The 13,568-nt window shown below is 49.6% G+C and overlaps 5 protein-coding genes across 5 annotated transcripts; 2 read left to right on the plus strand and 3 right to left on the minus strand.

Annotated features, from left to right (window-relative positions):
• Nucleotides 1-609: 609 nt before the first annotated feature.
• On the plus strand, nucleotides 610-5,722 carry N7459_003888 (uncharacterized protein; the record flags this gene model as incomplete). Its single annotated transcript, XM_056943072.1, has 21 exons — nucleotides 610-701; nucleotides 759-798; nucleotides 855-1,391; nucleotides 1,450-1,791; nucleotides 1,844-1,978; nucleotides 2,032-2,098; nucleotides 2,191-2,322; nucleotides 2,382-2,731; nucleotides 2,781-2,926; nucleotides 2,983-3,090; nucleotides 3,147-3,459; nucleotides 3,519-3,672; nucleotides 3,726-4,058; nucleotides 4,116-4,198; nucleotides 4,249-4,383; nucleotides 4,448-4,671; nucleotides 4,734-4,857; nucleotides 4,923-4,968; nucleotides 5,026-5,176; nucleotides 5,231-5,379; nucleotides 5,436-5,722. 21 exons carry the CDS (start codon nucleotides 610-612, stop codon nucleotides 5,720-5,722), a joined length of 3,948 nt encoding a protein of 1,315 aa, XP_056799955.1.
• Nucleotides 5,723-5,956: 234 nt separating this feature from the next.
• Nucleotides 5,957-6,175, minus strand: N7459_003889 (uncharacterized protein; the record flags this gene model as incomplete). The annotated part of the gene is made up of 2 exons (XM_056943073.1): nucleotides 5,957-6,022; nucleotides 6,080-6,175. The coding sequence occupies 2 exons, from the start codon at nucleotides 6,173-6,175 to the stop codon at nucleotides 5,957-5,959; spliced, it is 162 nt and encodes a 53-aa protein (XP_056799956.1).
• Nucleotides 6,176-6,829: 654 nt separating this feature from the next.
• N7459_003890 (CDC2/CDK family serine/threonine-protein kinase) lies at nucleotides 6,830-8,795 on the plus strand (the record flags this gene model as incomplete). Its single annotated transcript, XM_056943074.1, has 7 exons — nucleotides 6,830-6,939; nucleotides 6,991-7,072; nucleotides 7,136-7,232; nucleotides 7,288-7,442; nucleotides 7,497-7,795; nucleotides 7,848-8,042; nucleotides 8,117-8,795. The coding sequence occupies 7 exons, from the start codon at nucleotides 6,830-6,832 to the stop codon at nucleotides 8,793-8,795; spliced, it is 1,617 nt and encodes a 538-aa protein (XP_056799957.1).
• Nucleotides 8,796-9,272: 477 nt separating this feature from the next.
• Nucleotides 9,273-11,045, minus strand: N7459_003891 (D-3-phosphoglycerate dehydrogenase; the record flags this gene model as incomplete). Its single annotated transcript, XM_056943075.1, has 7 exons — nucleotides 9,273-9,301; nucleotides 9,358-9,439; nucleotides 9,493-9,551; nucleotides 9,625-9,667; nucleotides 9,731-10,320; nucleotides 10,387-10,694; nucleotides 10,750-11,045. 7 exons carry the CDS (start codon nucleotides 11,043-11,045, stop codon nucleotides 9,273-9,275), a joined length of 1,407 nt encoding a protein of 468 aa, XP_056799958.1.
• A 649-nt stretch (nucleotides 11,046-11,694) lies between these two features.
• Nucleotides 11,695-13,512, minus strand: N7459_003892 (serine--tRNA ligase SES1; the record flags this gene model as incomplete). The annotated part of the gene is made up of 7 exons (XM_056943076.1): nucleotides 11,695-11,868; nucleotides 11,950-12,318; nucleotides 12,402-12,492; nucleotides 12,545-12,966; nucleotides 13,037-13,198; nucleotides 13,260-13,330; nucleotides 13,380-13,512. 7 exons carry the CDS (start codon nucleotides 13,510-13,512, stop codon nucleotides 11,695-11,697), a joined length of 1,422 nt encoding a protein of 473 aa, XP_056799959.1.
• Between the last annotated feature and the right edge of the window lie 56 nt (nucleotides 13,513-13,568).

Here is a 13,568-nt window from a genome sequence, read left to right on the forward strand (position 1 = left end):
TGTTTGGATGGTGGAGAATACCTTGAGAAGTGAGACGGGGCGACATTCTTCGATGGAGTATGTTCAACCCATGTTGTTCTCATTCTGTAGTCTAGAATAGAAATAGACCAGAAAGGTGTAACATGATATTTAATGGAGATGTCCATCCTTGCATACAAATATACCATACTTTCCGAGCCTACCATACACTAGCTCGCGGCAACGATGAGTGAGGCATTGTGAAAGACCGACACCATATATAACAGCATGGAAGACAAAGCTGTGAAGCTCCCGCGCTCCGATGCCCTAGCTCAAATCAATCATCACCGCTGCTTATTTTATGCCCGAGGCCATTAGAGTGAGGTTATCAAGATCACGTGGCGATAGCGGAGTGTCATTTTGGTTCGGGGAAATCAACCACCCCCTCCCCTTCGGAGTCGTATGGTACGGTCAAGCTTCCTGGTCATTCTACTTGTCATCATTTGCCTACCCCATTGGTACAGAGCCATGATTCTGTTCAAGCTTGAGATCTAGTACTTTACATCCCCTGACTCTGAGAAGCCTTTCCAAGGAGACGTTGATCCTGTACACGCGATCCCATTCGACCGAAATTGTCTTTCCCCAACCACCATGGGTAGTCGACCGCAGTCCCCATCTGAGGCGGGGCCCATGGATCTCCCAAAGCCGCGGTCAATTCTTCGACGGGACTCTCTTAGGAGCAGGTTACAAAGCCTCCACAAATATCCCTTCTGGGCAGGTGGCTGATCTGAAATTTGTAGCGTGAGCATGGTATCAGACGTGGAAATGGCTCGGAATGAGGTTTGGAAACATCATCCAGAGATAGCGGATCGTTGATATTGACCACAATGGAATAGGTCTTCGACGGTCCTATCTCGGAAAGTATCCCTTCAAGCGTCGTCTCATTCTCCCATCGCCGCAACCGCACCGGGTCTACTGTCAGCTTTACATACTTTCAGGATGAAGAGGATTTTGCAGAGTGGTCCAACGAGGACGCAGTCGACGTCGACTCCGACATCGAAGAGCATTCCGACAATGGACTTGAAGAGGCTGATATCGAGTCTAGCAGAGGTTCTTTGATCTCCAAGAGATTCTCCCATTCTCGGGATTCCGTTGAGCACCCGCTTCTTTCTCGCTACCTCTCGGTTGGTTCATATGGTCGTGACCGGAGAGGTGGTAGCAGGCTCAATCAAAAAGTATATATCGCATCAGAAGATCTGACGGTGGTGTTCGCGGGATTCTCGACCAGCACGGGCGGCTTCGCTCTCTATATGGCTCTGTGTATTCTGTCTGGTGGACTTGCTTACCTCCTGTTTCGCTGGCTTCCTCGGTGGCGAGTGAAATTGATTGGAAAAGCAACTCCCTTGGGGAAATGTCAATGGATTGCCATCGAGGTGAGAGAGAGAGCCCTTGACCCATACCCTCAAAGGGATCTTTACTCACATCTAACAGGATCAATGGAACCAATTCACTATCCATGATGTTGACAGCCAATTCTACGGGCGTCCCCTATCCACCGTGTTTGTCAATACTTCGGGTCACATCTACGACGAAGACAGCGATCCGACGATTGGCTCCTTGCGCTTCCTTGACTACAGATACCTCCGCTTCTTTTATCATCCAATCGAAGATAGGTTCGCCTTGATAAATGGCTGGAAGGACCCTGCGTGGATCAATGCCAAGTCCATGCGAGCTGGGCTCGATGCCGACGAGCGCGACAGCAGAGAGCAGATTTTCGGGAAAAACCTCATTAATATTTACCAAAAGAGCCTTGGGCAGTTGCTCGTTGACGAGGTACGTCGCGGTAACCCAAATTTGCGCAGCACTGTTCTCTGACCAAATCAAGGCCTTTCATCCTTTCTATATGTTCCAGGTGGCAAGCCTCATACTTTGGTCCATGGATGAATATTATTATTATGCAATTTGCATCTTTCTCATATCCGTGTTCAGTATAGCCACTACTGTACTGGAGACTAGATCGGTACGTTTGCAGCTTAGTGGAAACCGGCATTAGAAACTGATTCTCACGAACAGACAATGCGACGGTTGAGGGAGATTTCACTTTTCGAATGTGATGTGCGTGTCCTTCGAAATGGATTTTGTAAGTCAGCTCAGTCTTTGCTTCTCTTCTCTTCCTCCTGCACTCTTATGTGGAGATCATCCATGGCTTCTTTCTGACACTGCTGGCTATAGGGCGATCGGTCTCTTCCCAGAATTTGGCACCTGGGGACGTGTTTGAATTTTCCGATCCATCGCTGAACCAGGTTCCATGTGACTCTATTCTGTTATCAGGTGACTGTATCGTCAATGAAAGCATGCTCACTGGTCTGTATCCCCCAAAATGGTTAATCTCTTGCTTCACCAGGTGTCCTAACATCAGACAGGTGAATCCGTTCCGGTATTTAAAACACCCTTCACAGACGATGCTCTTAAGTATCTTGATCTTAGTGCTCCTTCTATAGACTCTCACGTTGCCAAACATTTTCTGTTCAGTGGAACAAAAATCATTCGAGCCAGGCGGCCCCAGAATGTGGATGAAGATGAAGCTGTTGCATTGGCGATAGTCGTCCGGACAGGGTTCTTAACCACAAAAGGCGCACTAGTCCGCTCAATGCTTTTCCCCAAGCCCTCTGGCTTTAAATTTTATCGAGATTCCTTCCGCTACATTGCCGTCATGGCAGTGGTAGCACTTTGCGGATTCGTTGTGTCCTTCGTTAACTTTGTTCGACTGGGAGTGAGTTCCTCATCATACACCATGTCTAGCTATTACTGACCAGTGACAGCTCGCTTGGCACTTGATCATCGTACGGGCACTTGATTTGATCACAATAGTTGTGCCACCGGCTCTTCCAGCGACTCTTACCATTGGTACTAATTTCGCACTTTCGCGCTTGAAGAAACAAGAGATATTTTGCATCAGTCCACAAAAGTGAGTCATCTTTTCATACTTCCGCCGAATACATTTCGTTGATATTTTTCTCTTAGAGTCAATGTGGGTGGGAAGTTGGATGTCGTCTGTTTTGATAAAACCGGGACTCTTACAGAAGATGGGCTGGATGTCCTCGGTGCAAGAACGGTGGGTAGTGATCAAAGGTTTGTCCTTTACTATGGCAAGTAAGACCTATGCACCTTGGCTGAATAACCTGTAGGTTCTCAGGCCTACTATCGGAGACCTCTGCTGGCCTGCTGCTTCCTGCGCCAGAGGTTACCTCTCCGAATGACCTTAAACGGCAGCGACAACTCATCTATACCATGGCGACATGTCACTCTCTTCGAGTTGTCGAAGGTGAAATTCTAGGAGATCCTCTCGATGTCAAGATGTTCCAATTCACAGGCTGGTCATACGAGGAAGGGGGCAGCCATGTCTCCGAGCAGACCAGTCCTAAATTTGACACGATTGCGCCATCTGTTGCGAAACCACCACCGACCCATGTTGATGATAGCCAACCCAACGGACCAAACGTAAGATTCGAGTGAGCCTGGGAGTATGACAAGTCACTTATGGTTGCATCCTACTGCAGATTCCCGTTGAGCTTGGAGTTCTACGAAACTTCGAGTTCGTTTCTCAGCTCCGTCGGGCAAGTGTGGTGGTCAGGCAATTTGGCGACTCCGGTGTGAGTTTCTTTGTCAAGGGTGCCCCTGAAAGCATCAAGGACATATGTGTGCCCGCATCTCGTATGTCGTGGAATTTCTTTTGAACGGATATGGATCGCTTATTAAGACTGCAGTTCCGTCTGATTATGACGATTTCTTGAATCATTACACTCATAAAGGATATCGAGTGATTGCTTGCGCGACCAAATACGAACACAAGTTGAGTTGGATGAAGGTTCAGAAGTTGACTCGGGCTGAGGCCGAAAGCTGCCTGGAGTTTGTGGGCTTCATCATCTTCGAAAATAAACTAAAACCTACCACTTCCGGTGTGATTTCAGAGCTCAACCACGCCGGAATTCGTAATGTTATGTGCACAGGTGACAACATCCTGACCGCGATTAGCGTTGCGAGGGAATGCAAAATGATGGGACGAGATGAACAGTGCTTTATCCCGCATTTTATTGAAGGTACCGTCTAACCGACTCTACAGAACTTGGAGGTTAAGCTGATGAAATCAATCAAAGACCCCGGTCTCGTTTCCAAAACTTCCCTCGTCTGGGAAAGCGTGGACAATTCAGACTTTCGCCTGGATCCGAGAACGCTACTAGTAAGATCCGTCTCCGTCGATTCGTTTTCTTGACTTAACCAGCTCCATAGCCTATGCAAACTGCTACAGACAGTGATCTCTCCATCCCAGGAAATGCTTTGCATGAACGAGAATACTGTGTTGCTGTCACTGGTGACGTATTTCGATGGATGGTTGATTTTGGGAACGAAGATGTACTCAATAGGGTGAGCCATTCGACTTCCAGTGGAGGAGTACGAGAAGCTTTTGCTAACGGCCACTACGTCTCAGATTTTGGTAAGCGGGAAGGTGTTCGCCCGTATGTCGCCAGATGAGAAGCATGAATTGGTTGAAAAACTCCAGTCAATCGATTACTGCTGTGGATTTTGCGGAGACGGAGCGAATGACTGTGGTGCCCTGAAGGCTGCGGATGTTGGTATTTCGTTATCAGATGCTGAAGCCTCTGTTGCTGCGCCTTTCACCAGCCGGCTCTTCGAAATATCTTGTGTGCCAAAGTTAATTCGGCAAGTGCGCGCCCGTTTTGAACCGGAGAATCAAAGCTAACAGACTTACATAGTGAGGGTCGAGCGGCGTTGGTAACGAGTTTCTGTTGCTTCAAGTTCATGAGTCTCTACTCGGCCATTCAGTTCTCCTCGGTCAGCTTCCTCTACACTTCAGGGTCCAACCTTGGCGATTTCCAGGTAAGCAGAAACCAGAGCATCACGCTTGTAAAATGTCAAGAAAGAAGCTCATGGAGACTTGCTAGTTTCTGTTTATCGATTTGGCCCTCATCATGCCAATTGCTGTTTTTAGTGAGTCACGACTTTCCCTTGATTTATCAAACACGGACGGCCTAACCGTGAAACTAGTGGGCTGGACTGGCCCGTATCCAGCGTTGTCTCGCAAGCGACCGACTGCAGATCTTGTGTCACGGAAAGTTCTGACACCTCTGTTGGGGCAGATCTTGATCGTGGTGCTAGCTCAACTAGTAATCTTCCAGGCCGTTCAGGCCCAGCCTTGGTATCGTATTCCTACGCAGAGACAGCAAAAAAATTACACTGACGGACGAAACAGGTTTCAGCCGCCTCGGCTCGATCTGCAAAAGAGTAATATCGTGAATTCGGAGAACACGGCACTGTTTCTGTTCTCCTGCTTCCAGTACATCTTGACTAGCATTGTCCTCAGCGTCGGGCCGCCTTTCCGGCAGCCAATGACATGGAATGGTGAATTCTCCGCTCCTGGAAAGGAAGTACTGTGCTAACCACTGACCCGCGTCTAGTCCCATTCCTGTGTACTATCATCGTCGATCTTTTGGTTGGAGGCTATATGCTCTTCAGACCATCAAAGTGGGTGGCGGGCGTGATGGAGCTGACATTCATGTCGGATGGATTTCGAGGCTGGCTGCTGGTACTAGCACTTGGAATTTTCATGCTCTCATGGGTAGCCGAGGTGACCATTTTCCCTCGCCTGGCTCGCGTTCTCGGACAAGCTCGGGCTCGTTTGCAACCCAGTTACCGGAAAAAACGCCGCCAATACAAGGTTCTTCTGGAAGAACTGCGCCTGTGATAAATGTCTCGAGAATGGGAGGGGTGTTTACACAGAGCTGTAGATATAAGAATTCCTTTTGCGCGCTTGTGGTATTGCCGTTCTGACAGAAATGGTATGATACATTCGTTCCAACCGCCCAAACAAGATCCCACGGACTCCAAAAAATGGAATCAAGCAGTCCAGCAGCTCCCTCCAGGTTCGAATGCGCACGTCCGTGGTGGACTAGATGACCTTCACAACATAGACTGCCATTTAATGATCCCAGGGGTGCTTCCAGCCGAGAAGAACTGGCCCATCCTTCTTGGCACGGTACATGAGCTAGAGTTAAATGCCATAGTCAGTGTTGTTCGCTTAGAGAGAGATGGGGAATCGTACGAAGAACCACATGCTGGCGCCCAATGCAGTGGCAGTGAATCGGTAGAGCGGTCGGGCCGCGTGGACGTGAACGGGGTGGTGGGAATTACCAGCCATAGCTGGAAACATGCGGTTAGCGAGAGGTTATTTGGAGTCAATGGATTGGCAGTCTCACCTTCTGTGATGCAGGGCGATTCTCAGATCACAAAGAGGGCAGAGATACTCGAAACCGGAGTCGGCGGCGGAGTGAAGTTATCAGGACACACGTGACCCTGTGACGGCACCAGTGCTTTTTTGGCTTGCTCAACTTACCCAAGGGGATATTTGTGCGCTACTTGTATCTTGGGATTTGATCATTTGGGATACAGTACGCCAATTACCGCACTTGATCACAGGGCTCTTCACTCTTTGCCTATTTCGGTCGATCTCAACCCCTAAGGCCTTTAAATGGCCCAGCCCGATACCGTATAGCATCTTCCAGCAATGCGAAATCCTACAGCATACCTTGTGCCGACATCGTCGTTCTATTCTACTATGATAGAGTTCCTCCATCTGACACCTCGAACCCGACTTTCTCTTCGAAATTCTTGACAGATCCAACGTGGTTCTCTTACTGATTTGTCCACTCTGATTCCATTATACTCGATCCGGACCTCCCGCTCCAGTCACCAAATACTACTGAGCATCAATTTTCAATTCTGAATCCAACTCCTTTTTTTCACTTTCTTTTGAGCCAACTTTTTGAAGAGCAAGGCGGTCTGTGTGACCAAAATGGCTATTGTTTCTCTTGAGAAGGATAGCCATGGACAGTCTCGATTCCCCGGCTGTTCCAATATTCGAGACTTTGAATTCATCGGCAAGCTCGGAGAAGGCACCTTTGGGTAAGTACAGTATGTGAAATGGTGATCTGCGAGTATCTAATCCATCACCAGCGAGGTCTACAAAGCCAGGTCCAAGAAGGACAACTCGGTCGTTGCACTGAAGAAGATCCTGATGCACCATGAGAAGGAGGGCGTAAGTGCCTTTTGGTTGCCATGAGTGTCCATAGCTGAGATCTTTTGCTCTTCTTCTTACCAGTTCCCTATAACCGCCATCCGTGAGATCAAGATCTTGAAAGTGCTCTCTCATCCAAACGTCTTACAGCTCAAGGAAATGGCGGTGGAACGGAATAAAGGTGAGCATGGCCTCGAAAGCAAGATTCTTACTGCAGGCGCTCTGACATAGACTAGGCGAAGGGCGGAAAAAGCCTAGCATGTACATGGTCACGCCATACATGGAGCATGACCTATCTGGGCTTCTGGAGAACCCGGCTGTTCAGTTTACTGAACCACAGATCAAATGCTATCTGATGCAGCTCCTTGAAGGACTCCGGTACCTGCATGCGGTATGGATGATTCAAACTCTCCGTCAAGGAATGTTTAGCTGATTCTAATCGCAGAATTGTATCCTCCACCGTGATATGAAAGGCAAGACCCCTCGGCACTGCGCTTTGCTTTCACGTCAACTAATACGAATTGGGATAGCTGCCAATTTACTGATAAGCAATGGCGGTGTTCTTCAAATTGCTGACTTCGGACTCGCTCGCCCCTATGATGAATCCCCTCCACAACCTGGAAAGGGCGGAGGGGAAGCAAAACGTGAATACACCGCCCTTGTAGTCACAAGATGGTACCGTCCACCAGAACTATTACTTCAGTTGCGACGATATACCACAGCCATTGACATGTGGGGAGTTGGGTGAGCCTTCCCTGTATCCACATTCAGCGCGGTCAGGTTCTAATGGCTTCAGGTGTGTCTTTGGCGAGATGTTTAAGGGAAAGCCCATCCTTTCTGGTAGTAGTGACCTGAATCAAGCCCAACTCATCTTCAGTCTCGTGGGTACTCCCAATGACGAGAACATGCCTGGGTGGAGTTTGCTGCCAGGTTGTGAGGGGGTAAAGAATTTCGGCTATAAACGGGGGAACCTCATCGAGGTCTTCAAAGAGTCAGTCATTGCCAGACCATTGCTATCGTTGGATGTCTCTGGAGTCAAGATCGAGTTGACTGACAATGCAACAGTCAGAGCCCCACCGCCATTTCACTTCTCACAGAGCTCCTCAGGCTCGACTGGCGCAAACGCATCAATGCCATCGATGCCTTGCAACATCCTTATTTTACCACACCTCCACTCCCAGCTCGCCCTGGTGAGATTCCTCATTTCCAAGACTCGCACGAATTAGACCGCAAGAAATTCCGTGGTCAACGAGCGCCCATGCCGCCAGCCCCGGCAGGTGGCTCCGTCGATGCTCCATCCAATGGAGGCTGGGCCAGTTCCTCTCGAGGACCGGCTAGCAGCCGGATACCAGGCGCAGCCCGGGGGGGTCGGCCTAACGTACCAGGTATTCCAGCAAATCGACGAGGCGCATTCCCGCCCTCCCAGAGGGATAGTGGACTTCCCCCGCGTCCCCCTGTCTCGGTTCATCAGCCACGGGAGGGGGTCCCAGCCGGTCGTGTTGATGGCCGAGATGATCAACGGCGAGACCGGTTTAGTCAGGGTCGCCCAGGCGCCAGATACCCAAGTAGTGTTGACTCGTATGTTCCAAGCTACGGCAATTCGCACGATCGCTCGCGAGACTCGGGTGACTACAACTCGCAGTCAAACGCGGACTGGCGGGGGGCAAATCGACGTGACTTCCGTCGTGAAGCGCCGAGGAGAAGGAGCCGAAGTCCCAGCTTCAGAGATCCAGGCAAAGGCTAGCCCTTCAAGACCTTATGCCGCCTCCTTGTCTCTGTTCTCTTACTCTTTCTTTCGTGCTGGATGTTATTATTTTCTTGGGTGCTGGATAGAATCATCAAAATGATGGAAGTCGAGCACAAATATTAATTACTCTTGTTGCCTTTCTTTAGATGGACTATTCCAAGGCCTGCACGATGCCCATGATATTATTTTCCCCTATATGTCATAGGCCTTGGCCACTTTATGTTGATGGTAAAATCTCGGAACGAACAGAACTTAGGTATGATGATGACTTTTCTGTGGCCTCCTAAGCAGAAACGGATAGTTTTCCCTTAAGTAGACTCAACCGTCCCCTCGGAAAGAAAAATATATGCCAAATTGCGATATTGTAGGACTTCGTTGAAGGGTTCCTGGTGGTTTGTGGAAAGAATGAACCTTGAAATGGCCATTCGGAAAACAGGTCAAGTTGATTGTAGCCGCGAGGACATCAGTGCTCAATTAGTATAGGATCCGCGTCATAATCCGGGCTGCGATAGGTATATTAGATTCAGCCGATCCAATCTGGGAAAGTGGACCACCTTACAGCCAAGGCTCTCAAGTCTTTCATACAAGTCCTTGATAACGGCAGCATTAACGTTGCTGATATCAGCCATTAGATAGGCAACCTGTGTATGGTGAGCTATCTTCATTCACCAAGGCATCTGGGAAAGATGCTTACATCGCCTCTGCTGTCTGTCATTTGCTTGTCGACATTGTGATCACCAATGATCTCATTGACTGGATTAACACTGTCAGCCTCTACCTCAAGACTACCACAATAGAGGTATATGTGCTCGAGGGTGACACATACCCTTTCTCAGAACACCGGGGATGTTCTTGTGAATGTAGACCACCTGTAGCACGGTATGTTAGTGAGGAAACAAAAAGAAAAGATCAACCGCAAAAAGAAAACATACCCGGGCGTGGTTGGGTTCGTCCATAGTCAACGACCGCAGGGTAACTTCAGGCAGGTTTACAGCACCCAGCGTGGTGCCCTCATTGACATATCGAGTCAAAGCCTGGGCAACCTCCACACCGATCGCACACTGCGCCTCCTCCGTGCTTCCACCAATGTGGGGAGTCAATATCAGGTTCTTGAGAGAGCGGAGATCAATTCCCCACTCGTTCAGATCATTGTTGAAGTAGTCGCCATTCCCAGCGGGTTCATTTGGGTACACATCCAACGCAGCGCCGGCAACCTTGCCACTCCGCATGGCGAGGATGAGCGCAGGGATATCTACCACAGTACCACGACTAGCGTTGATCAAATAGCTGCCGGTCTTCATTTGATCAAACTGTCGTTGACCAATCAGGCCCTTCGTCTCGGGTAGTTCGGGAACATGGCAGGTGACAAAATCGGCCTCGGCCAAGAGAGCGTCGAGAGTATCGACCTGGCGGGCAGTGCCCAGAGCCATCAAGTTGAGCACGTCGTAAAATATGACAGACATGCCCATTGCCTCTGCCAAGACCGACAACTGAGCACCGATATGGCCGTATCCAATAATGCCTAGGAAAATTTGTCAGTCCTTGGTCAACGGAGAATTGTAATTATGAAACATCAAAGACGACCTACCCAAAGTCTTTCCACGAATCTCCCAGCACTTGTTGCTCACCTTGTTCCAGGTGCCTTTGTGCATCTCGTTCGAACGATCACCCAGCTGCCGGGCAAGGACGATGATCTCGCCGATGACTAGTTCAGCCACACTGCGAGAATTACTGAATGGCGAATTGAATACAGCAATGCCGTTCTCTGCAGCATATTGAAGATCCACCTGGTTGGTGCCGATACAGAAGCACCCAATCACGATGAGGTTCCGAGCCTCCTTCAGTACGCGCGCAGTAAGCTTTGTCTTTGACCGGATACCAATAACATGCACATCACTATGGACTGAGGATCAGCGAGATTTTCTAGACAATTCAAAAAGAAGCACCATACCGGATTTTCTCGATGAGCTGATCTTCCGGAAGGGAAGACTTCAGGAATTCCACCTGATAACCCTGTTGTTGCAGAATCTCGCGGCCAGTCTGATTCACGTTCTCCAGAAGCAGGACTTTGATATCTTCGGTGGCAAAGGGCTTAAGGTGCTTCGCATTGGCGACGGGGATTGTCCGGGTAAGTGCTGAGCCATGGCTGGAAGGGGAGTGGAATGAAGCTGTCGGTGAAGTCGATAGGTACTGAGCCTGGGCGGCCAGTTCGTCCTTACGAGGACGGATATCTTGGGCGGTTGTCATAGAGGTGGGTATGGCAGAGGAGTAATGGGGATAAGGGGATGAGAAACTGTAGGAGTGAAAGAGGAAGTATGAATCACACAGCCTAGAGTGCTCGAGGTGTCCCACGAATCAATTATATAAGCTCGCCGTAAGTCTCCGGAATCGGCGACTCTCCAGGGGGGGTTCGGTAGAGGGAGGAGGGGAAAGAAAATTTTCAATTGCCCCATGGATAGCATTCCATCTCCAACGACATGATTGACTCACTTGCTTCCACGAATTCTTGATTTGCGGTCCTTCACTGTTTCCCTATTCCGTGACGGAGGGGCACCGCGGGGCTCTCACACCCCCTCCATTTTCTTTTTTCCTTTCTTTTGCTTTTCTTTTTGCTTTTTTCCTTTTCCCCATACGTTTTTCGCATCGATACACCCGCCAATCAGCAGCCGGTGGGGCGAGCCCGTTCAGGCATTGAAGATCTACCTCCAGTAGGGACTTACCGTACTGGCTATGTATATAGTAGTAGAGTAGACCTAAGAGTGACCTACGAGCGACGTTGTGTTACTTGCTCCCTAGATAAATAGCCCCATGCGCCCCCCCCCCTGCTTCGGGATGATTGCGATCCTTTTCTTTCTTGTGTGGCTTGAATATGTATTGCGCGCTAGGATATCTCAGTTTAAACCTGCAGATTTTGCATCTTCTTGGTCGCATCCTCTGCCCCGGCCACAGGTTTGTTACCCTTGCCCTTCGCTTTCTGAGATGTCGTGTCCTTGGGGAGTTCCTTGACGTAGGGAAGGAACTCAGGAGCACCAGGAATATACTTCCGCAGGGGCGCTGGGACTTCAATGCCCTACCAAATACGTTAATCAAGACTGCCACGGCGAGTGAGGGGCGAGGGGTTTGCGAAGTGCAAGATATGCCAGCCACTTACATCTTCTCGTTGGAAGTTCTCCAGAACGCAGCAGAGCGTCCGCTCGGTGGCGCACAGAGTGGCGTTCAGCGCGTGAACGTACGTCTTCTTCAGATCAGTGGCCTTCTTAGTACCAAAGCGAATCTCTAGGGCTCGAGACTGGTAATCAAGGCAGTTGGAGCACGAAACAAGCTCCTTGTATTCCTGCTGGAATGGGAACCACGCCTCCAGATCATATTTCTTGGATGCCGCATTGTTCAATGCACCAGAGACGATAGCCACGATATGGTACGGGAGTCCCAGTGACTGGTAAAACTCCTCCGAAGTGGACATCATCTCTTCGAACGCTTGCCATGAGTCCTCCGGCTTGGTCAGGACAAATTGCTCGATCTGTATTTAAAGCATCAGCTTAGGTGACGAATAAAATGAGGGCTCCAAAGGGGAGCGGGACGGAGGAGGCTATGGTAAATCACCTTTTCGAACTGGTGGACGCGGAAAATACCCCATGCGTCCTTGCCATGAGAACCAGCTTCTTTCCGGTAGCAGGTGCTGTAACCGGCGTATCTGAAACATCCAGTTAGTTCCAGTCATAAGTAATGCATAATGAGCATCTTACTTGATCGGTAAATCCTTCTCTTGTAGCCACTCACTGTCATGCAGCGCAGACAGTGGTTGCTCGGAGGTCGCAATGAGATATTTGTCCGTAGACTTATCCTCGCTCTCGGAGACCTTGTACAATTCCTCATCAAACTGCTCGAGTTGTGCAGTCTTGGCCATGAGATCCTTGAGCATAAATTGCGGAGGCTGGTTAGGCTTGTAGCCTTTGCCGAATAGGAACTCCAGGCCATAGTTGATGAGTGCCAGATTGAGAAAGAGACCATAGCCTGTCAAGCAGTATCCCCGATGGCCAACAATTTTGACTCCACGCTCTGGATCGTATCCGTCTAGACGAGTCAAAACTTCATGATGGGAGAGACAGTTAGGTCGCTCAAACGCGGCATTCGGTGGGGCCCATGTCTTGATCACCTGGTTGTCATCCTATGCTCATGGCCACGACAGTTAACATACTAGCACTTGGCTGCCGGCTTCAATCAATTTCGCGTTTTACCTCATTGTTGCTCATAGGCACTGAGTCGTGCACGTAGTTTCCGATCAAGCGGATCTTGCGATCTCGTTCCAGCTCCTTCCGAGCAGCAGCATCCTCAGCAACCTTCTTGCGCTTCTCAAAGTCGGCTTTTTGGCTGATGAGTTCGCTTGCATCTTCCTTATTCTGCCCGACCCAACGAATTAGTATTTGCCTTTGAAACAAGGCTAAGTAGCTGAAACCGTACTTTCTTCTTCTTTCCAACCTCCTTGAGAAGTCCGTTAAGCTGAGAGGAGATTTGGGTGACCTCGTATCTCGCTATTGTCTGTCAGAGGCATTTCTCAGTCGCATCGGAGCCTAAGCATACCTCTCCGAGCTTCCTCATACAGTGTAATCACTTCGTCCACGGCCTCCTCGGAGGCGAAACGTCTACGCTGGCTCTCTTTGATCTTCTGGGGATCACCGCCACGCTCGGCAATGAAATCGTTAAGGTCGAGCATGGTCGGAGAATGCGAATGATGAGGGAGTGAATGAGTCAACTTGTTGCAGAGGGGTA

The sequence above is a fragment of the Penicillium hispanicum genome (genome assembly GCF_028827665.1).
Source record: "Penicillium hispanicum strain IBT 35686 chromosome Unknown utg000004l_segment0_segment0, whole genome shotgun sequence".
Taxonomy (NCBI): domain Eukaryota; kingdom Fungi; phylum Ascomycota; class Eurotiomycetes; order Eurotiales; family Aspergillaceae; genus Penicillium; species Penicillium hispanicum.